At 50.0% G+C, this 23,678-nt stretch overlaps 1 protein-coding gene across 2 annotated transcripts in view; it reads left to right on the forward strand.

Moving 5' to 3' along the window:
- Positions 1 to 7,618: 7,618 nt before the first annotated feature.
- Positions 7,619 to 23,678, forward strand: part of LOC138735555 (pikachurin) — a 99,357-nt gene continuing 83,297 nt past the window's right edge. For both annotated transcript variants that reach the window (XM_069883579.1, XM_069883582.1), the window contains exons 1-5: positions 7,619 to 8,001; positions 15,349 to 15,455; positions 16,737 to 16,826; positions 18,261 to 18,287; positions 19,891 to 20,008. In XM_069883579.1, coding sequence (XP_069739680.1) covers positions 7,893 to 8,001; positions 15,349 to 15,455; positions 16,737 to 16,826; positions 18,261 to 18,287; positions 19,891 to 20,008 — 451 coding nt within the window. In that variant the 5' untranslated portion in view covers positions 7,619 to 7,892. The remainder of the gene's footprint in view (positions 8,002 to 15,348; positions 15,456 to 16,736; positions 16,827 to 18,260; positions 18,288 to 19,890; positions 20,009 to 23,678) is intronic.

Here is a 23,678-nt window from a genome sequence, read left to right on the forward strand (position 1 = left end):
CCCCGGGAGTGTGTGATGGGACAGTGTGGAGGGAGCTTCACTCTGTGCCTGACCCTGGGAGTGTGTGATGAGATAGTCTGGAGGGAGCTTCACTATGTGTCTGACCCCGGGAGTGTGTGATGGGACTCTGTGGAGGGAGCTTCACCCTGTGTCTGACCCCGGGAGTGTGTGATGGGACAGTGTGGAGGGAGCTTCACTCTGTGTCTGACCCCGGGAGTGTGTGATGGGACAGTGTGGAGGGAGCTTCACTCTGTGTCTGACCCCGGGAGTGTGTGATTGGACTGTGTGGAGGGAGCTTCACCCTGTGTCTGACCCTGGGAGTGTGTGATGGGACTGTGTGGAGGGAGCTTCACCCTGTGTCTGACCCCGGGAGTGTGTGATGGGACGGTGTGGAGGGAGCTTCACCCTGTGTCTGACCCTGGGAGTGTGTGATGGGACTGTGTGGAGGGAGCTTCACCCTGTGTCTGACCCCGGGAGTGTGTGATGGGACAGTGTGGAGGGAACTTCACTCTGTGTCTGACCCCAGGAGTGTGTGATGGGACGGTGTGGAGGGAGCTTCACTCTGTGTCTGACCCCGGGAGTGTGTGATGGGACGGTGTGGAGGGAGCTTCACTCTGTGTCTGACCCCGGGAGTGTGTGATGGGACGGTGTGGAGGGAACTTCACTCTGTGTCTGACCCCGGGAGTGTGTGATGGGACAGTGTGGAGGGAGCTTCACTCTGTGCCTGACCTCGGGAGTGTGTGATGAGATAGTCTGGATGGAGCTTCACTCTGTGTCTGACCCCGGGAGTGTGTGATGGGACTGTGTGGAGGGAGCTTCACCTGTGTCTGACCCCGGGAGTGTGTGATGGGACAGTGTGGAGGGAACTTCACTCTGTGTCTGACCCCAGGAGTGTGTGATGGGACTGTGTGGAGGGAGCTTCACCCTGTGTCTGACCCCTGGAGTGTGTGATGGGACGGTGTGGAGGGAGCTTCACTCTGTGTCTGACCCCGGGAGTGTGTGATGGGATAGTGTGGAGGGAGCTTCACTCTGTGCCTGACCCCGGGAGTGTGTGATGAGATAGTCTGGAGGGAGCTTCACTCTGTGTCTGACCCCAGGAGTGTGTGATGGGACTGTGTGGAGGGAGCTTCACCCTGTGTCTGACCCCTGGAGTGTGTGATGGGACGGTGTGGAGGGAGCTTCACTCTGTGTCTGACCCCGGGAGTGTGTGATGGGACGGTGTGGAGGGAGCTTCACTCTGTGTCTGACCCCGGGAGTGTGTGATGGGACTCTGTGGAGGGAGCTTCACCCTGTGTCTGACCCCAGGAGTGTGTGATGGGACAGTGTGGAGGGAGCTTCACTCTGTGTCTGACCCCGGGAGTGTGTGATGGGACAGTGTGGAGGGAGCTTCACTCTGTGCCTGACCCCGGGAGTGTGTGATGAGATAGTCTGGAGGGAGCTTCACTCTGTGTCTGACCCCGGGAGTGTGTGATGGGACTGTGTGGAGGGAGCTTCACCCTGTGTCTGACCCCGGGAGTGTGTGATGGGACAGTGTGGAGGGAACTTCACTCTGTGTCTGACCCCAGGAATGTGTGATGGGACTGTGTGGAGGGAGCTTCACCCTGTGTCTGACCCCGGGAGTGTGTGATGGGACAGTGTGGAGGGAGCTTCACTCTGTGTCTGACCCCGGGATCTATGCCTATTGTGAGGGGCATCGACTGAGTAAATCCAAGCAGGCTTTTCTCACTGAGGGAAGGTAAGATACAAACTAGAGGACATAGGTTAAGGGTGAAAGGGGAAAAGTTTAGGGGGTACCTGAGGAAGAACTTCTTCACCCTGAGAGTGGTGGGAGTGTGGAACAAGTTGCCAGCTGAAGAGGCGACTACAGTCTCAGTTTTAACATTTAAGAGTAATTTGGGCAGGATGGGAGGGGGACGGAGGGATAAGGACTGGGTGCGTCAGTGGGATAAGACTGAATAATATTGCAGCACAGACTATAAGGGGCAACAGGCCTATTTTTATGCTGTGTAATGTTCTATGGTTATATGATTGTGAGGTTGGCCAGTTTAAGATGAGGATGTAGGGGGAGAGGGGAGAGGTAAGGTGAGAATTGATTTGGAGAGGGCTGGTTGTATTTGGCTCTGTGAAGGGAGACAGAGAGAAAAGGGGGGAGAGAGAGAAGGAGGCAGAGCTGGAGGAACGGACACATGGGGAATGATAGGGGAAGGGGGCACTCAGGGAAACTGGAGAATTCAATGTTAGTGCCACCCGGTCAGAGGGGGGCCCAGATGGGAGGTGAGGTGTTGTTCCTCCAGTTTGCTGGTGGTCTCAGTCCGGCCGTGCACGAGACCGTGGACAGCCTAACCGGTGTTTTGGAACATGTCGTTCCAATTGGACCATTCAGTGCTCATAGCTGTGAAGGTAAATGTGCCACATGGGAATGGAGGTCAATTTTTGAGGGTCTCGAGAGCTGAAGAGGGTCATTCCTCAGTGGATGAGATGGTGTTCGGTCTGCCATGGAGTTGGTGACACTGAGCCAGTTGGGACTGGAATCTGGCAGGTCAAACCCACCCCAAATGTTCAGCAGGTCAGGATGCGTCTGTGGGAAGAATAGCATTCGGGTCTGGTATAGCACAGAAACATGCCCTTTGGTAATATCTCTGTTCAAGTTCAAGTTTACCATCATCTGAGTGTACAAGTACATCCTGACGAAACAGCGTTCTCTGGTCCTCAGTGTAAAACACGCAGACATACAACCAGACATAACACACGTACAGACGAACAATATACATGCAGGACAAGTATTATATCTATACTAATAAATAAATGAATATTGTTTCATGAATATGAGAGTCTCGGAGGGTCAGCGTGAGCAGTTCCTTTGGCCGTTCAGAGTTCTCACTGCCCGTGGGAAGAAGCTGCTACCCAGCCTGGTGGCGCTGGCTCTAATCCTCCTGGATCTCTTCCCTGATGGGAGCAGCTGAAAGATGCTGTGTGCAGGCTGGAAAGGGTCCCTCTTCAGGCCACGATCCCGGTGGATCACCTCGATGGGGAGGTGGGGGGGGGGGAAGGAGACTCCAGTGGTCCTCTCTGCCGCCCTTATGGTCCTGTGGATTGACCTTTTGTCCACCACATGCCACTGAAAACTACCTGATATCCCTCTACATGATCTTGGGTCTCTTCACCTTTATCTGCTTCCACCACTACCCCCAGCTGCCCATTCCAGACACCCTCTAGCCTGTGTGGAAAGTAACTTGCCCCTGCTCATTTCCCCTTCTCATTGTGATTCTGACTGTCTGTAGCTCTCATGGTTTTATAAAACCTCCATCAGGTCTCCCCTCAGCCTCCGATGCTCCAGAGAAATCAACCTGTTTGTCTGACCTCTCCTCAGAGCTCACTTCCTCTTACCCGGCCAGTAAACCTCGTCTGTCCCCATTCCAAAGCCCCCGCATCTTTCTTTTGTCTATTCTGCTCTCCCACCTGTTAGCCTGCCCCCTTCCTCTCCTCTCCTCTCCCTGCCTACTGTTTGTTCCTTCCTTGATGAAGGGCTCAGGCCCGAAACGTCAGATACTCTTTACTTCCTATGGATGCTGCATGACCTGCTGAGTTTCTCCATCCCGTTGGTGTATTGCCCTACAGTCACAGTATCTGCAAGCTTTCCTGTTTCACGAGTAAAATTATGTTGCCTGTGGTCTGTCGCAACTGATCTCTGTTATCTGTGGATTGTGGAGAAACGTGCGGCCTCTCTGCCTGTCTGGATCATTGCGGATTGCAGGTGGTCACGTCTTCCCTGCCTGAAACTTATTCGGAAGTCACATCACCTGTTAATCAAGGTTGGACTCCAACCACCCACTAGTGCACACCTTGCCATTGGCTAATTTAAATCACCCAGGGTCATTATTGGCTAGACGACCAGATCAGAATTGTTTAAAACTTTGATGCACAGCACATTCTTTCTCACTGCCATGTGGTCCAAGCCCCAGGTCACTACTGTGGACATGGCTGGAAGTGTCGCGGGTAAGGTGTGCATGGCACTGAGGCAGAACTGTAGTACTGTGGTAGATCAGTACTTGCAGAGAACCACACCCCTGTTGGTACAGGGAACTGGGGGTGTGTGTGAAAGTCCCTGACTGTAGAATGTGTACATGTGTGTATATGTAGAGTGTAGGCGGCCACTGGTATCGGAGTCCAACCTGGGTCCGGTGTAAATGTCTATATCGTTGTTTAAGTAATATAGTATTCTGGTACCTATTCACATTCTCCCCCATTTGTCTCCCATGTGTTAATTAAAGTTATGTGTGATTTTAACATGTGTCCAGAATTGTCTCACCCACTGAACCTGATACTCTTCCCAACACGACAAACCCAACACTTCTGTACTGCGACCTGTGAATTGTGCTATGTCTAAATGATCTGCTCGCTTCACAACCTCTATCACTTCAGTTTACACCCACGTGACAATCAAGCTGACATTGATGGGGAACGGGTGAACAAGTGGACCTGAACCCATGGCCAGATCAGCCGTGATCTCATTGTATGGCAGAGCAGGTTCGACAGGCTGAATGGCCAACTCCTGATTTCAGATTTATTGTCAGTACATACATGAGATCACATAGAACCCTGAGATTCCTTTTTCCTGCGAGCCAGGCAGAATTACCACTAATTGGTAATGCAAAAAAAGTGTACCAAACATATATGAATAAAGAACTGTAAACAGGATAGAGTAGTGGGCAGCACGGTTAATGTAAAATTCTATGGACACCACGGTTGAAGTAGAAACACACAAAGCTGGAGAAACTCAGCAGGTCCAACAGTCTCCATTATGTAGCAAAGGTAAAAAATATATAACCGATGTTTCGGGCTTGAGCCCTTCATCAAGGTGTGGGAAAATGTCGGCAGGCATCCAAACAAAAGAGTTGGGGGGGAGGGGTGGTGGCAAAGGCAGGAAGTGATAAGTGACAGAAGGGAAGGAGGGATGGCTGGATGAATAGAGAGGGAAAAGGAAGATGGGGGGAAGAGCAGAGCGGGTCAGCTGGAAACAGAAAAATTGATGTCATCTGGCTGGAGAGTGCCCGGTTGGTGAAATGGTGAGCACCACCCTGTTGCAGGGCGAGCAATTGGTACTGGAGTTTGATCGTTCTCTCTGAGTCTGTGTGGGTTTCCTCCAGGTCTCTGGTTTCTTCCCACCATTCGGAAGAAACGTACCGGAGGTTTGGAGGTTAACCGGGCGGCCAGACTCATGGGCCGAAAGGGCACGTTACCGTGCTGTATGTCTGTATTTAAATTTAAAATAAAGAAATCTAAACAAGCTGACTGCAATACAGAGAGGGAAAATATCAATAAAGTGCACAAGTGAGAGTCCTTAAGTGAGTCCCTGTTGGAGTTTGTCATTGAGAAGTCTGATGGTGGAGGGGGAGCAGCTGTTCCGGAACCTGGGGTTGGTGAATCTTGTGGCCCCGATACCTCTTTCCTGATGGAGGCAGCAAGAACAGAGTGTGTGCTGGGTGGTGTGGGTCCTTGATGATCGCTGCTGCTCTCCGACGGCAGTGTCCCCCGTAGATGTTCTTGATAGTGGGGAGGGTTTTGTCTGTGATGTTCTGGTCTGCATTCACCAGGGATTTACACTCAGGGGTATTGGTGTCCCCATACCAGCACACTTTCCATCACACAGCTTTGGAAATTTGCCAGGGTTTCTAAAGTCATATCGAACCTCTGCAAATTCCTGAGGAAGTCGAGGCGCTGACGTGCTTTCTTCACGATGCCATTGGGGTGTTGGGTCGAGGGCTCCTGCTCCTAGTTCTGATGTCCTTCAGATGTTGGGGATCAGGCTGGGCTTCCATCCCTCCACTTGGTTGTCCTTAGCTGAGGACTGCAGAGACTTCCCGCCCCTCACAACGTCGCCTTGTTGTGGGAGTTTGCAGTGTGTCCTGCTGTCAGACCATGCCTGGCCTGGACAGGATGTCTGGATAAACACAAACTTGTTTTTGTTTTGCTTCTCCCACTGCTGGCCCAAGTTCCACCAGCAGGTCAGGCTGAGGAAATCTGGACTTAATGTGATTCACAGAAGGTGCCTCCCCCCCTTCCCTTTAATTTGTATTTAAAGGGATCATGCACTTACTGTCTGCTGACTTCTTAAAGCTGGATTTAAGAAGAATTTCCTTCATTGCTCTCCTTCTCTCTTCGCTTTTCCCGCCGTACCCTGCGGGCTACCCTCAGCTCAATGCGCAGTGGACCAGCGGACCCTCACTCCCTCGCTACTGCAGTTCTGTACCTCACTCTGCCATGGACCTAGGGGAGTCATCAGGGGTAGGTTTTCTTTTATGCAGAGAGTTGGAAGGCCTTGCCGGGGATGGTGGGTGGAACCTGAAACAATGGGAGCATTTAAAGCCACTTTCAGTTCGTCAGAATACTCCAACGTAAAGCCGCCTAAAATACCCAAATGCTGCTGTTCGGAGGCCACCTGAAAGCGAAGAACCCTGACCCAAGGAGTACTTACCCAACCCTCCTCGGGTAGGTGTATTCTCGCTTCCGAGCACTCCCCCTAGGCACCTGAAAGCGGGAGGGACTACTGCCACAGTCGACAGGGGCCGCTGTTTGCTCCACGGCGCCTCTCCCCACTGCGGATCTTTTGGGTGCCAGAACAGCGCCTTCAGCACTGTCGCTTCGCACATGCCCGCAGCCGGCTCCGGAGCCGCATTCTCCCAGTTATTCCACCTGAAAGCGGCGAAAGAGACTCGGGGATGGAAGAAAAATGGGGTGGGGGGGAGTGGGTTTAGTAGGACTAGATGTACACAACATTGAGGGCCGAGGGGCCTGTGCTGTATTGTTCTGTGTTTTATGTTCACCTCGTCCTCTTCCAGATCCACGCATTCAACTGCCAAGCCTTGGCGTCCATCAAGGATCGGCTGCTGGCGTCACCGGCTCAGGGACTCAGGTCTCCCTCTTTGGCCCTGACGGTTTTAAAGGTCCGAGCTCCTGACACGGGCGACCTGCAGGATCAAGCTTCCGACATGAATTTTGGAAGAAGGGCTCAAGCCAGTAATGCATCTTCGTCTCCTATAGAGGCGGCTGAGTTCCTCCAGCGTAGTAAACGCTGTGTGTTTACTACAACCACAGCGTCCACCTGCAGCCCATCGCATTTCCCCTTTGGTTGTTCTTCCATCGTGGGCACCCACACACTGTCTGATCTTTCCCCCAGCCTGTACTACTGAAAACAGAGGAGAGCTGGAGCAAGTCTGACCACACCTCCAAAGAACCACACAGGCTCCAGAGCAGCTGAGATCGCAGGGAGGTGTCAGGCACCTCCAAACTCTGCTGTATCTTATTCCAGGGAGAAGGCCACCCTCTGACCCCAGATCAATGCCAAGCTGGGAACTCATGACTAGATGTTCAAGGGGTTTAAAGTCAGACACCTAAGTTTTGGAATCATTTTGCATCTTCTCTCAGACATTAATGCTGACCAGCCCAGGAAGTGGCTTTAATTTGCTGGCTGACTCTTCAAATAGACTTGTGCCTGACTGAAGGGAACTTTCAAAGGATCAACTTGAGTGGGCGATGTTGCTTTAAATCGCGTGCTCCCAAACTTTGCTTCATCTGGTCATCAGCACCAGATTAAACTTCACTTATCTCCTTAGCTCCTAGGACACTCCTTTCCTGGAGAGACTGTCTTTGACCCGATAGCAAGTCTGACGAGCCGCAGAGCCCTTGCCCTCTCTTGTTCTTTTATCTCACCCGGAATCCCGCAGTCAAGCAACACCACCACCCCCCCCTCCCCACCCAACCCCCCTTCTTCTCCCGCTGGAGATTCCCGGCTTCCTGCACTCCCCAGATCCAGATTCTGAGGAGGAGCTACAGTTTCTCCCCTCTGCCCCCTCCCCACCACCGCTGCCCACATTTCCGGAGCTAGTTCTGCGATGGGTGCCCAGGCCGGCTGGTGGCATCGGCTGCCTATCCTGTTCCTGGTCCTCTTCGCTTGGCAGACAGCAGCTTCGAAGCGGGACGGGAGCCCCCAGCGGAGACCAGGTAAGGTGGGGGGAGGGGGGTCAATGGGTGGGAGGAAGGTGGGGGGGCGGGAGTTTTCATCCGGCCTGCAGGGAGAACGCAGATGGACGCCAGGACTTTCCCCGACCTACAGATTGTCATCCACGTCAAGGATTGAGACAGAAATGTGTGGGGTATGATCACCAAGTTTGAGGGTGTCACTAAAGTGCCCAGTATGGATGAGAGTGAAGACAGTTGCCAAAATTTGCAGCAATATCTTGACTAGTCTGGAAAGGTGACAGGATTTAATACAGACAAATATGAGGTGTTTCATTCCTGAAGGACTAACCTGGATAGGACTGAGACGGTGAATGGCAGAGATCTAGGGAGTGTTGCAGATCAGAGAGATTTAGGGCAGTAACATCCCCACTATCCAGGATTGAAGGAACCGGCAGCCTCAAGCAACTGGCAAAAATAAATCAATTAAAAATACAGGTTTAAAATTAGCGCACCCTAGCATTCTCGATGTGCAATCTCAAGCAACCGGAAAATACACTTATCTGGCATCTACCAATCCCCATAGGTGCTGGATGCCAGGGGTTTTATTGCACCTCGAAAACGTCATCACAGGAAGAAGGGGGGGTAGAGAAATTCAGAAAGGCCTTTGGCACGTTGGCCTTCATCAGTCAGATTATTGACTATGGGAGTTGGGAGTCCTGTTGTTGTTTGAGTCCCCTACACCCCCATTTGGAGGACTGTATTCAATTTTGGTCACCGTGCCTCAGGGGAGCTGGAGAGAGTCTTGAGAAGATTTGTGACGGTGTTGCCAGGTCTCGGGGGCGGGGGGGTGGGGGGCGCCTGAGCTACAGGGAGAGGTTGAGCAGGCCGGGGCTTTATTCCTTGAAGCGCGGTGATCTCAGAGAGGTAGACAGATCCCCGAGAAGAACAGATCGGAAGGCACACTTAGCGCAACGCTGTTACACCGAGTTTGAATCCCACGCTGTCTGTAAGGAATTTGTACATTCACCCCCTGTCTGCATGCGGCCTCCAGTTTCCTCCCACTGTTTGAAACATGGTCAATCCGCTTTAATTGGCTCGAGGACTGGAATTGGCTTCTTCCGTGTTTTGTAGGTAAAAATTTTTTTTAAAGGATTTAATGATTACCTGAAAGAACAGTCTATTTCCCAGAATGGGGGAATCAGTAACCAGAGGACACAGGTTTAGAGTGAGGAGGGGATAGATTTAAAGAGACCCGAGGGGTAACTTGACAACACAGAGGGTGGCAGGTGTAAGGAAATAGCAGCTGGATGAGGTGGATGAGGCAGGCGCCATTGCAATGTTGCAGAAATATTGGATGGATACGTGAATAGGATGGGTTTAAAGCAGGGAGCTCCAAAGTGGTCGATGGGACTATCCAAGAGGTCGATAAAGGCCTGCAGGTCAATAAACGTGGGGAGGGGTCAATTGAACTTTTGAGGTGGAAAGCAGGGGCAGATTAGGAGTTCAGGAAAATATATGGCAGATGAAGTACAATGTTGAGAAGTGTTTCTACATTTTGGCCGGTGGAAATAATCCAGGTAGATACTATCTGGATGGGGATAAAATTCAATCCTCGGAGGTGCAGAGACCTGGGCGTCCTTGTGCAGAGCTATCTAAAAGTTAATGCCCAGGTGGGATTGGTCATGAAGAAGGCGAATGCTATGCTAGCATTCATTTCACGAGGAGTAGTATACAAGAGTGGAGAGGTGTTAATGAGACTCTATAGGGCACTGGTAAGACCCTATTATAGTACTGTGTACAGTTTTGGGCCCCCTATTTTAGAAAGGATGTGATGTTGTTGGAGAGGGTGCAGAGGAGATTTGCCAGGGTGATTCCTGGAATGCAGGGGCTGGCGTATGGGGAACATTTGACAGCTCTTGGGTTGTATTCGCTGGAGAATAGGAGAATGAGGGGGGATCTCAGAAACATTTCGAATATTGAAAGGTTTTGACAGAGTGAATGCGGATAAGATTTTTCCTTTGGTGGGTGAATCAAGGACAAGGGGTCACAGACTTAAAATCAGAAGTTATTCAATTAGAACAGAGAGGAGGAAGAACTTCTTTAGTCAGAGGGTCGTGGATCTGTGGATCTCACTGCCGCACAAAGCAGTGGAGGCCAGATCACTGGGAGAATTTAATCAGGAAATGGAGAAGTATCTCATTAGTGAGGGTTCCAAGGGATATGGGGAAGGGGCTGGAAATTGGAACTAGGTGTGAGCATAATTCAGCTTAGTGTAGAGTCACGGAACAGACTCGATGGGCCTAGTGGCCTGCTTCTGTGGTCAACTTGTGATCTATGGACAATAGCGCCTATGTCAGGGGTGGCCAACCTCTAGTGAGAGCGGGCCTTGGTGGCCCCCATTATTGTATTGTCTTCGACCTTTTAATAAGTTGAGGTCGAGGAAGGGTGGATGAAGCAGAGAAGAAAGAGGTTTGTATTCTTTGCACTTTTGGAAGCACCATTCTCCCCCCTTGGACCTTCCAGGAGATGGTGGGGGAGGGAGGTTGGGGAGGTGCTGGGATCGACATTGATGTGCTGGGGGTAGCCCAGGGCCAGTGTTCATCCCCCACCCGCCCACCCCCCCACGCCAGTTCAAGTGGACACATTCCCAACACCCCCCCACCCCACCATTCAACTGCTCGGCACCCACCCTTAAGAGATCAGGTTTGTGTGAGGCAGCAGACCCTTCAGCCCCACCTGTCCATGCCCACTCAGGTGACAACCTGGCTTGCCTGCATTTGGCCCACGAAACATCACACACTGGGGGGCATGTGTTGGACACAGGAACTGCTCACATTGACCATCCGATACTCATTCATGAAACAATATTAATTTATTTCAGGGGTTGGCTGACATTTTATATTTTCATTTTTAATTTACACATACAGCACGGTAAAAGGCCATTTCACCCCATGACTCCGTGCCGCCCAATGAACCTACACCCTGGGTATGTGTGTCTAAATTAAACATTGAAAGGTTAGTCACCCCTGATTATGTGTATATTTGAATATTTGTCTTGTGTGTGTATTGTTTGCCTGTACATGTGTTATGTCTGGTTGTGTGTCTGCGTGTTTTGCATCAACCATTACAGCAGGGAAACAGGCCATCTAGGCCCTTCTAGTCCACACTGAACCAAATCCCCTCCTCTAGTCCTACCTACCTGCACCCTGCCCATAACCCTCCATTCCCCTCCCATCTATATACCGATCCAATAATAAAATGGACCCTGCTGCCACTACTTCGCTAGAAGCTCATTCCATTCAGCCACCACTCACTGAGTGAAGAAGATCCCCCTTGTGATACTTCTAAACTTTTGTCCCTTAACTCTGAACTCACAACCTCTTGTTCCAATCTCTCCTACTCTCAATGGTAAAAGCCTATCCACATCAGCTCTATCTAACCCCTCATAATCTTAAATACCTCTATCAAATCCCCCCTCAATCTTCTACACTCCAAGGAATAAAGACCTAATCTGCTCAATCTTTCAAGGACTGGAGAACGCTGTTTCGTTGGGTTGTGCTCGTACAATCAGATGACGGTAAACTTGAACTTGAAGGCTCGAGGGGGAGATTTGAAGGGAGACATGGGGGAGGGGGGTATTTTAAAAATAGAGGAACACAAAAGATGCTGTGATTGTGGTAAAAACACAGAAAGAACTCAGCTGGTCTTGCAGCGTCCTTAGGTGGTAAAGTTGTTTCAGGCCTGAGGCCTATCTCAAGGTGTGAGTGAAGAACAGGCAGGGACCTGAATTAAAAGAAAGGGGTGGGGGAGAAAATCAGCCCAACAGACAAAGGGTATTCATTGAAGATAGAGAGGAGGCCAGGAGAGGTGAAAGGTGAGAATTGATCGGGGGTGGGGGGGGGGTGGGGGTTTGGATCTGTGAATGCAGAGCTGGGGTAAAGGAGACAGAGGGGAAAGGGGAGAGACAGAGGGAAAGATGAGGGGGGAGGTGCTAACGTAAACTGGAGAAGTCGATGATAAAGCCATCTGGTTGGCCCAGTCGGTAGATGAGGCGTTGTTCCTCCAATTTGCGGGTGGTCTCAGTCTGACAGTGTATGTCAGCATGGGAATGGGCTGGGGAATTGAAATGGGAGGCCACCGGGAGATCCCGGTCTATACCCAGTCTCTCCAGTACAGAGGAGACCACGACAGATGCAGTGGACGACTCCTGCAGATTCACAAGTGGAGTGCTGCTTCACTCGGAAGGGCTGTTTGGGACCTTGATTGGGGCTGAGGGAGGAGGTGTGGACACAAGTGGAGCATCTCCTGCGGTCACAGGGGTAGGTGCCAAGAAGGCGAGTGGGTGGAATGGAGGAGTGGGCTAGGGAGTCACGGTGGGAGCGGTCCCTGAGGAAGGCAGAGAGGGAAGTCTCATTTTGTGATTGTAGTAAAAACACAGAAACGCTGGAGGAACTCAGCAGGTCTCGCAACATCCGTAGGAGGTAAAGATAAGGTCAAGTATTTTACACAGAGAGTGGTGGGAATCTGGAACAGGCTGCTAGGGTCGTGGTGGATGCAGATACAATCAGCCAATGTATAATTGTGCAGGGGATGTGGATCATGAAAAACAGTTGAGCATCATCTTCTGTGCAGACATTGTGGGCTGAAGGGCCTCTTCTTATGCTGGACTGTTCCGTATTCAACCTCCAACATAGCAGCCTAATGCAGGCCCTTTGGCCCACAATGTCTTTATAGACAATAGACAATAGGTTCTGGAGTCTGCCAATTGGCCCGTCGAGCCAGCACCGCCGTTTATCGGATCATGGCTGATCTTTATCTTTCAATAACCAATCCCACCCTCATCCCCATAACCCTTAACTCCCCTACCCACAAGAGCCTTATCCAACTCTCTCTTAAATCTATCCAGCAAATCCGCCCCCACTATAAACGTACTCACAAACTAAACCTTCCTACCTCCCACGTGTATTTTTCCTGCATCCAGGTGCCTAAATGTCCCTAATATTTCAGCCTCCACCACCATCCCAGGCAATGCATTCCAGGCTCCCATCTGCAAAATACTAACCCCTGACATCTCTCCAAAACTTTCCTCCTTTCACTTTGTACAGATGACCTCTGTATTTGCATCTCTCACCCTGGGGAACAGGCGCTGCCTGTCCACCCTATCTATTCCTCTCATAACCTTGTCGACCTCTATCAAGTCTTCTCTCATCCTTTTACGCTCCAAAGAGAAAAGTCACAGCTCTGCTGATCTTGCCTCGTGAGACCAGTTCTCCAATCTCCTATGTGCCCTCTCCAAAGCTTTCACATCCTTTCTTTAATGAGTTGACCAGAACTAAGTGCGATACTCCAAGTGTGGTCTCACCAGAGCTGTGGCATTACCCCACAACTTCTGAACTCACTCTCCGGACTAATGAGGCCCAGTGGAACGTATGCCTTCTTAACTACCTAATTAACCTATGTGGTGAGCTTGAAGAGATCTTAGGATTAGAACATGGTTCAGTATCTAACCACTAACCCTGTACTCTGCCTTCAGGTTTGTCCTTCCAAAATGCATGGGCTCATACTTCTCCAGATTGAACTCCATCTGCCACTTTTCTGCCCAACTCTGCATCTGGTCTCCATCCTGTTGTAACCTACAACAACCTCCTACACCACCCACAAGACCCCAAACCTTCATGTCATCTGCAAAGTTACTGGCCCAACCTTTTACATCTTTGTCTTGAACACTTATAAGAATCACTAAGAGCGGAGTTCCCTGATAGATCCCCGTGGTGCTCCACGCATCACTCACCTGCAGGTAGAATCCCTCCAGCTTCTCATTGCTTGCCCAAGGTTCCGGGAGAGTGGGTACCACCCCTCACCCAACCCTGGGGTAGACCACTCGATTGCATCCCCCTTTAACCGCACACATTCCGCTGAAGGAACTCGGCAGGTCGGGCAACATCCATGGGAGACATGGAAAGGTTGAATTTTTGCACCCAGAGTCGTTCATCGGGACTAAGGGTGCAGAGGGGAGAGAGTCAGTGTCTCAAGCAGGGGCGGGCCAGCAGGTGATTGGTGGGGCAGTGGGGGTGAGGGATGATGGACGGAGGCAGATGATTGGTGGTTGTCACAGGAGAGAAAGTGGGCTCGGGTGGAAGATAAGTCAGGTGACGGAGAAGATCACTGGAGTTTCCCTTCTCCTCCCTAATGACGTGACCTACCGGGATCATTGTCTGAAGAGGGTGTACAAAATCATTGAGGACCCCTTCCACCTTGGACACGGTATCTTTCAGTGTCTCCCATTGGGGAAGAGATAGAGGAGGATCAGAGCCGCCAGGCTGAGGAACAGCTTCTTCCCACAGGCAGTGAGAATGCAGAACGACCAAAGGAACTGATCTGAGATTCTCATATGTAGAAAACAATATTTATTTATTTATTTATTTGTATAGATGAATACTTGTGCTGCATATGTATTGTTGGTCTGTATGTGTGTTATACCTGTTTTACCTCAAGAACCAGAGGATGATAAAGAAGGCCTATGGGATGCTGGGCTTCATTAATATAGGAATCAAGTTCAAGAGTCGAGAGGTCATGTGGCAACTCTACAGATCTCTGGTGAGACCCCACTTTGAGTATTGCATTCAATTCTGGTTACCTCATTACAGGAAGGATGTGGAAGCTCTGGAGAGGGTACAGAGAAGATGCATCAGGATAGAAAATAAGTCTTACGAGGCAAGGTTAGCAGAGCTGGGACTTTTCTCTTTGGAGCGTTGAAGGATGAGAGGAGATTAAATAGAGGTCTACAAGATTATGAGAAGCCTAGAAAGGGTGGACAACCAGCGCCTGTTTCCCAGGATGAAAGTAGAGGACGTGTACAAAGTGAAGGGAGGGAAGTTTAGGGGAGACATTTGGGATAAGTGTTTTTACACAGAGTTGTGGAGGCCTGGAATGCTTTGCCATGGTGGAAGCTGAAACACTTAGGGGCATTTATGAGACTCAGGCAGGCACATGGATGGAGGAAAAATGGAGGGTTATGGGGTAGGGAGGGTTTAGTTTTTTTTAAGGAATATATGGCTCAGCACAAAATTGAGGGCCGAAGGGCCTGTACTGTGCTGTAGTGATCAATGTTCTATGTTTTAATGCTGTCTCCTCAGGTTGTATCCGTACAATTGGATGATAATAAATGACTTGATTTGACTTGAATCTTCCCTGTGAGCTCCTCATTGATCCACTAAACCCCTCCTGGATCCTGTCCAACCCTTCGCCCACACTCTCAGCCTTGATGAAGGGTTCCAGCCCGAAACTTCGACCATTTTGTCTCGCACAGACGCTGCAGCAGAGCATGCAGCTACAGACTCCAGCGTCTGCATCGTGTCTCCTCTTTAACCAGTGTCTCCTCTGGATTAGATTGGCCGACTGCACCCCAGGACGTACAGCTGGAAGCTTTGAACTGCACAGCCTTCCGAGTCCGATGGAGACCTCCACGCTGGCATGCTAGACTCACTGGATACACGGTAACGTGAGTGATGAATGTGCCAGAAATGAAGGAATAGGATGATGGGAGTCCTTCTCATTCAGAAGGAAGGGAGATGCCTCTGGACTTTCCTGGGCACTGGATAGAGCCCAATAGCCATGTACTAGGCACTGAGAAGTCCAATGGGCATGTACTGGCAACTGGGCAGAGCCCAATGGGCATGTTCTGGGCACTGAGAGGTCCAATGGGCATGTACTGGACAATGACAGATCCAATGGGCATGATCTGGGAACTGGGCAGAACCCAATGGGCATTGCCCTGGGCACTGACAGATCCAATGGGCATGTGCTGGACACTGGGCAGAGTCCAATCAGCATGTACTGGGCACTGGGCAGAGCCCAATGGGCATGTCCTGGGCACTGAAATATCTAATGGACATGTCCTGGGCACTGGGCAGAGCCCAATGGGCATCATCCTTGGCACTGAGGTCCAATGGGCATCATCCTGGGCACAAAGCAAAGCCCAATGGGCATCATCACTGACAGATCCAATGGGCATGTAGTGGGCATTGGGCAGAGCCCAATGGGCATGTACTGGACACTGGGCAGAGCCCAATAGGCATCATCCTAGGCACTGACAGATCCAATGGGCATGTACTGGGCACGGGGCAGAGCCCAATGGGCATTGTCTTGGCACTGAGAGGTCCAATGGGCATTGTCCTGGCTACTGGGCAGAGCCCCATTGGCATGTCCTGGGCACTGACAGATCCAATGGGCATCATCCTGGGCACTGACAGATCCAATGGGCATTGTCCTGGGCACTGGACAGAGCAAATGATCATTGTTCTGGACACAGAGCCAATGGATATTATCCTGGGCACTGAGCACAGAACCAATAGCCACTGTCCTGGGCACTGGTACAGATCTATTGGGCATTATACTAGGCAGAGCCAATGGGTATTTACCTGGGGACCGAGCATGGACCCAATGGTCATTGTCCTGGATATTGGGCAGTGCCAATGGCCACTGACCTGGCCAATGGGAAGAGCCAGTGGTCACTGTCGTGGGTAAAGCCAATGATGTATGTCCTGGTCACTGGTCATAGACAGAGTCACAGGTCAGTAAAGTAGCCAGTAACAACAACCGCTGGTGGTAGTCCTGGTCACTACAATGGTCACTTGTCCAGTGGTAGTGGGATGGGATGGCAGGGAGTTTCTTTTAAAGGAGGGCATGTGGTGGGCACATGCTAGTGGAAGCATAGAAGGTTGCGGAACCAGGCAGGGTGTCATCTCTCCCCTAACCCTGTGAATCTAATCACACAGGTGCTGTACACAGAGGTGGGTAACAATGGGGTTGCCTCGCCCAAGAAAGCAGCTCAAGATCTGGTGCTCAACCTGGACCATCGCAGCAAGGTTAGTGCTGGAGTGTGGGGGTCGCTGCATGTCCCCGCTTATTACAGGCAGCCTACTGGATGAAATCCACTAAATAACCAAGAAAGAAAGGGAAGATAGATTTAGGGTGCAGGGGAGATTTGCCTTGATTGGAGAACGTGTCTTATGAGGCCACATGCTGGGACCTTTCACTTTGGAGTGACAAGGGATGAGAGGTGACTTAATAAAACAATATAAATTACGAGGGGCTTAGAGAGAGTGGACGGCCAGGGTGACAATAGCACATGCCAGAGGGCATGTACAAAGTGAGTGGGGAAATCTTTAGGGGAGGTCGATTACATGTGCTCAAAGCCACAAATTTCCAAATTCAAAGAGAGTTCCTTTCCTGCTGTTATCATATTCTCGAGGTTGACGAAGGAAAGGCTGTGGATGTTGTCTGCATGGACTTTAGTAAGGCTTTTGACAAGGTCCTGCATGGGAGGTCAGACAGGAAGGTTCAGACGCTGGGCATTCATGGTGAAGTTGTGAACCGGATTCGACAATGGCAGGTCGGGAGAAGGCAGAGAGTCGTGGTGGATGATGCTTCTCAGACTGGAGGCCTGTGACTAGAGGTGCCTCAGGGATCGGTGCTGGGACCATTGTTGTTTTTCATCTATATCAACGATCTGGATGATAATGTGGTCAATTGGATCAGCAGGTTTGCCGATGACATTAAGATTGGAGGCTGTGAAGAAGGTTTTCAAAGCTTGGAGAGGGATCTGAACCAGCTGAAAAAATGGACTGAAAAGTGCCAGGTGGAATTTAATGCAGACAAGTGTTGCATTTTGGAAGGAGAAACCAAGAAAGGAATACACAGTAAATGATCGGGCACTGAGGAGTGTGGTAGAACAGAAGGACCTGGGAATACAGATACCTAATTCCCTGAAAGTAGCGTCACCAGGTGGACAGGGTTGTAAAGAGTTTTTGATATATTGGCCTTCACAAATCAAAGTATTGAGTACAGGAGTTGGGATGTTATGGTAAAGTTGCATAAGATATTAGTGAGGCCAAATTTGGAGGATTGTGTGCAGTTTTGGTCACCGAACTACTGGAAAGATCTCAATAAGATAGAAAGAGAGCAGAGAAGATTTACTAGAATGTTGCCGGGACTTCAGGAACTGAGTTACAGGGAAAGGTTAAACAGGTTAAACAACTTTATTCCCTGGAGCGCAGAAGAATGAGGGGAGATTTGATGGAGGTATTTAAAATTATGAGGGGGTAGACAGAGTAAATGTAGGTCGGCTTTTTTCCACTGAGGGTCGGTGAGATACAAACCAGAGGACATGGGTTATGGGTGAAAGGGGAAAAGTTTAGGGGGAACATGAGAGTGGTGGGAGTGTGGAATGTGCTGCCAGCTGAAGTGGTGAACGCAAGATTGAAGATCCCTTTAGTGTAATATATTTTTGTCTCTCACAGGACTGGGTGAAGAATCCACAGGTCTACGTAAGTATTGGTGAAAATCAAGTCCCTGCTAGAATGTTTCCTGTCCTGGAGTCACACAGCACAGAAAAGACCCTTCAATCCAACTTGTACCTGCCGACCATGTTGCCCTTCTGGGCTAGTTCCATTTGCCTGCACTTGTTCTGTAACCTATCAAGCCCTTCCTCTCCATATACGCGTCAACTAAATTCATCGATCGGAGACCTCGAATATCGCCCCACAGGTTTTATTTCACATGATCTATCATGGAGCGTTGGCATTGGTCTCCACTGCTATCAACTCTAAAATCTACTTCTACACACACGAACATTTATGAACATTTATTTAGAGAGACAAACAAGCTAGGATCTCATTTAAATATTTCGAATGGGCAGAGTAGTTGTTTACCCACGGTGGGAAAGCTCAGGACAAGCGGTGTCCACTTAGAACAGCGATGTGGAGGAATTTCTTCAGCCCAAGGGTGGGGAATCTGTGGAATTTGTTGCCCCAGGTGGTTGTGGAGGCCGGGTCATTGGAGGTATTTAAGGCAGAGTTTGGTAGGTTCCTGATTATTCAGGGCATCTAAGGTTATGGGGAGAAGGCTGGCCAGTGGGGCTGAGTGATTGAAAGGCGGGGCAGACTCGATAGGCTGAATGGACTATTTCTGCTCCTATGTCCTATGATTTGCGATCTGTGACTTCTGCTATCAAGGGCAAGGGTGGCAGGGCAACAAGAACAGCCACTGCCCGCAGCTTCACCACCCACACCTTCCTGATTGGGGAATACGACCATCTTCCTTCACCGCCACAGGGTTGAATCCGTGGAAGCACCTCGACCAGGACCACGGGGAACAGGAGCCTTCGGCCCATCGAGCCCGTGCCACGCAAATACCCTCATTCGGTCTAACAGAGGCTCTTTATCCTGTCCGAACGCCACTTTTAATGAAACTGATTCTGCATTTTAACTCGTACTGCCAGTTAATTTTTTAATTTAGACATACTGCCCAGTAAAAGGCCCTTTCTCCCCACAAGCCCATGTCACCCAATCGACCTACGCCCCCAGTATGTTTTGAATGGTGGGAGGAAACCGGAGCCCCCGGGAAAAACCCACGCAGACATGGGGAGACACATACAAACTCGTTATGGACAGCTTGGGATTTGAACCCCAGGTTATGATGCTGTAACCACTGAGATAACCTTGCTGATGTTTTTCTGCAGAGATCATCCCGCCCCCCATACTTCCTGATTATTGCCTAGTGAACACTCCTCCCCACCACCCCACCTTCCCATCCCCCACCCCCCCACCCCCAACCTCCACCCCACCCCCACCTCCTGATAAACTGTATAGTCAACATCCCTCCCACCCCCATTCCTCCACCTGCCCCCAACCCCCATCCCCACCTCCCCTGACTTTCATCCTACCCCTCCACTTCTCCCTCCACCCCCCCACCTGCACGCACCTCCCATCTCCCCATCTCCCCCCATACCCATCCCACCCCTCCACCTTGCTCTCCACCCCCCCTTCCAAACCCCACCTTCCTCCCCCCACCTCCCCCCACACCCCCAGTACATTTTGTATTGTGGATCCCTGGGTGCTGCATTGAATCTGCCATCTTTCTCTTGCACAGGAGCTTGTGGTGGGGAACCTCCTGCCTGGAACCAGCTACCATGTGTCAGTGCGTGCTCACGGACGGACGCGGGGTGGGAGACGCAGCCTGTTGAAGGACGTGACCACGATGCCTCAAGGTAGGAACCTCCGTCCGGAGCAGGCCACTCAGCCCACCCACCCCTGCTAGCACCCGGGGACCCTGCGGGCCCTCTCCTGCCTCAGGAAAGCAGCCAGCGGGAAGCTGGAGGACACAGCAGGCCAGGTAGCGTCCATGGAGAGAAACAGTCAGTCAACTATTTGGGTCTGGATCCTTCCTTGTGACTGGAAGGGGTGAGATCAAGGATAGTGTGGGGGAAACTGCCCCTACTAATTTAGTTTTCAGGAAGGGTCCTCAGGGGTGTATCTAGGGTATGGCAGCCATGGCACAAGCCCTGGGTGCCAGTGAGCTCCTTCCCCCATCATTGCTGCTGCTTCCACCCCCATCCACCCCCCCCCCCCATGGACATACAAGGAGCACTCACCTGTTTATTCTATGCTCTGTATACCCTTCCACCTCGTTCTCCCTCATCCTCTCATTCACTCTCAACTTGTACAATGCCAAATACAACATGGCGGCCACCAAGTCCAGCTCTGGCGAGACCTCCTTGTCGCCGTTTATTTCAATGCACTGGCCATCCCTGCCATAGGTGCTATTTTGCGTAGATATGCCCCTGAAGTTCCTATGGATCTCTCCATGGATGCTGCCTGACCCACTGGATCCCTCCAGCCTCTTGCCGTCTGCTCAAGATTCCAGCCCCTACAGTTCTTGTGTTTTCTCACCAACGTAAAGGACCCCCATCGCCCCAGACACAATCTCTTCTCACCACTCCCTTCGGGCATAAGCCCGTGGACCAGCACCTCTAGGTTCAAGAACAGTGCCTCTCCACTATCTACCAGGCTCTTTGAACCGCCGTGTACAGCCTAGACCATGAACTGCTCCAGAAACAACGATCCATCTGCACTATTGAAACGCCTGACATTTTCTTGGGGCTCACTGCCCCTGTGAATACTTCCCTTATTTTTAAATTATGGCTCCATTAGTGCAAGGCTTTTCCAGTGACGGTGACCTGGGTTCGAATCCCCCACTGTCTGTAAGGAGTTTGTACGCTCTCTCCGTGACCTGTGTGGGTTTCTTTTTCAAATTAAAACAAAATTGGCATACAGCACGGTATCAAGTCCTTCCGGCCCATGAGCCCATGACACCCAATTAACTTACACCCCCGCAGGTACATTTCGAATGGTGGAGGGAAACTGGAGCCCCAGGGGATATCCCACACAGACACAGGGAGAATGTGCAAACTCCTCACAGACAGCACGGGATTTGAACCCCGGTCCCGATCGCTGGCGCTGTAAAATCATTGCACTAACCGTTACGCCAACTGTGCCGCCCAATTTATACCCCATTAACCTACAACACACCCCCCCCCCCCACGGTACGGTACATGCCACCCTATTTCCTCCGGCTGCTCCGGTGTCCTCCCACCCTCCAAAAGCCTACAGGGTTGTAGGTTAATTGGTGTAATTGGGCAGAACAGGCTCATGAGCTGAAATTAGCTCATGGCCTGTGTACTGTGCTACAGTACATTGCCAAAAAAATCTTAACTTGTACTGTTTTATGTACAAGTTTAGCTGCAGCTTTGCAAGAATTTCAATGCATTTGTACATTGTACTTATTCATATGACAATAAACTCCACACACCCTTCATCTCTGCCCCCATTATTTTATAAAGCTCTATCAGGGTCTCCCCTCGGCCTCCGCTGCTCCAGACTAAACAACCCAGGTTTGTCCTTCCCATGGTGGGATGACCAGAAAAGCACACAATGCTCCATGTGTGGTCTAACCAGTCTTTACTGAGGCAAACAGAACAGCCTCAAGAACTCGGAGGCGACAGCAAACCGAACGCAGCATTAGGATTGGAATTGGGTTCAACATCAGCAAGGAGATGATTGTGGACTTGGGGCTCAGCAGCAGAGAGGGTCACGAACTTCAAATTCCTGGGTGTCCCCATCCCTGAGGATTTGTCCTGGAGCCTCCTTGTCGATGCAATCATGAAGAAGGCTCGCCAGTAGCGTTAGCTCAGCGCTTAGAGCACTGGTCTTGTAAACCAGGGGTCGCAAGTTCGTTCCTCACTTGGGCCTCATTTCTGCATGGGGCGCTGGACAAAGTGATGACTCTGTCTGTCTTAGGGTGGACAAAGTTAAAAGAATTTCATGTAAGTTACATTTTAAATGTAGTATTACATGACAATAATGGAACCTTTGTGAGGTGTTTGAGATTCAATATGTCACCAAATATTCTCAAAAATGTCTACAAGTGGACTGTGGACAGTTGCATCACTGCCTGGTCAGGACAGGAATAAACTCCAGAGGGTTGTGAACTCGGCCTGCAACATCGCCGGCACCAGATTCCACTCCATCAAGGACATCGACATGAGACAGTGTCTTATAGAGGAGCCTCGAGGACCCCCCCCCACCACCCAGGCCATGCCCCCTTCACTCTGCTATCATCGGGGAAAAGGTATAGGAGCTTGAAGACGAGCACCTAGTGGCTCAAGGACAACTTCTTCCCCGCTCAACGAAGTGAAGACACTGTCTGATTTTTCATGCACAATTTTTTTTAATTTATTGTTGTAAGATGGTTCTTAATATGAATGTTTGCCCTGTGAAGCTGCCACAAAACATCATATTTCATGACTTACTTGTTTATAACAATAAATCCTGACACTCATTCTAATGGTCATGAACGTGTCACCAAATTTGCTGTTTCCCATTACAGATGGAAAAATTGCCCTAAGTTACATTTCTGTAAATACATTCTTTAAAAATAAATTAGTGCGAAAAAAGTGAGGTGGTGTCCATTCTGAAAGTTGATGGAAGAGGGGAAGAAGCTGTTCCTGCAGCGTTGAGTGTGTGTCTTCAGGCTCCTGGACCTCCTTCCTGACGGTAGCAGAGAGAAGCGGGCATGGCCTGGGTGCTGGGGGTCCTTGAGGATAGAGGCTGCTTTCATTTTTTTAAAATATTTTATTTAAAATTTAAAATCACATTTCATTAATTACTACATATTGATACAGATATAGAGTGATTAATTTTTTATATTTAAAAAACCAAACCCACCCCCCCACCACCCAAACCACCCTACTAATACTCTTCCTCCTCCTTTCCCCACCGACAAAGAAAGAAAAAGGAGATCAACCTCTAGTACAATCACATTTAAACTTTTTGGCTGCAGGAGCAGTGGCACCCGTCGGAACGGACCGAGAGGTCAAATTCTAACACCAATAGTTAAGGGCTCCAAACTTTAGCAAAGAAAAAATATTTATCTCTTAAATTATAAATAATCTTTTCCAAAGGAATACAGGCTTTCATTTCATTGTGCCATCTTTTCATCCCTAAAACCAAATCAGATTTCCATGTCATAGCGAAACACTTTTTAGAAACACAAAAATTCAATTTGATACGTAGTCAATCTCAATCTTAAAGATATCGACTTAATATTTCCTAGTGAAAACAACAATGGATCAAAAGGTAAATTCACTTTTAATACCTGTTCCAAAAATGATTTAATTTGCAACCAGAAACTTCTAACCTTAGGACAGGTTCAGGTCGAATGAAAAAAAAGTACCTCTTGACCACTCCAAACATAAATCTGAAGGACTAAGTTGAAAAATTTTCATTTTATGCGGAGTCAAATACAATTGATATAAAAAGTTATATTGCGCTAACCTATAACGTGCATTTATTACCTTAGTAATTCAGTTCCCGCATTCT

This window comes from Narcine bancroftii, chromosome 1 (assembly GCF_036971445.1).
Source record: "Narcine bancroftii isolate sNarBan1 chromosome 1, sNarBan1.hap1, whole genome shotgun sequence".
Lineage (NCBI taxonomy): Eukaryota > Metazoa > Chordata > Chondrichthyes > Torpediniformes > Narcinidae > Narcine > Narcine bancroftii.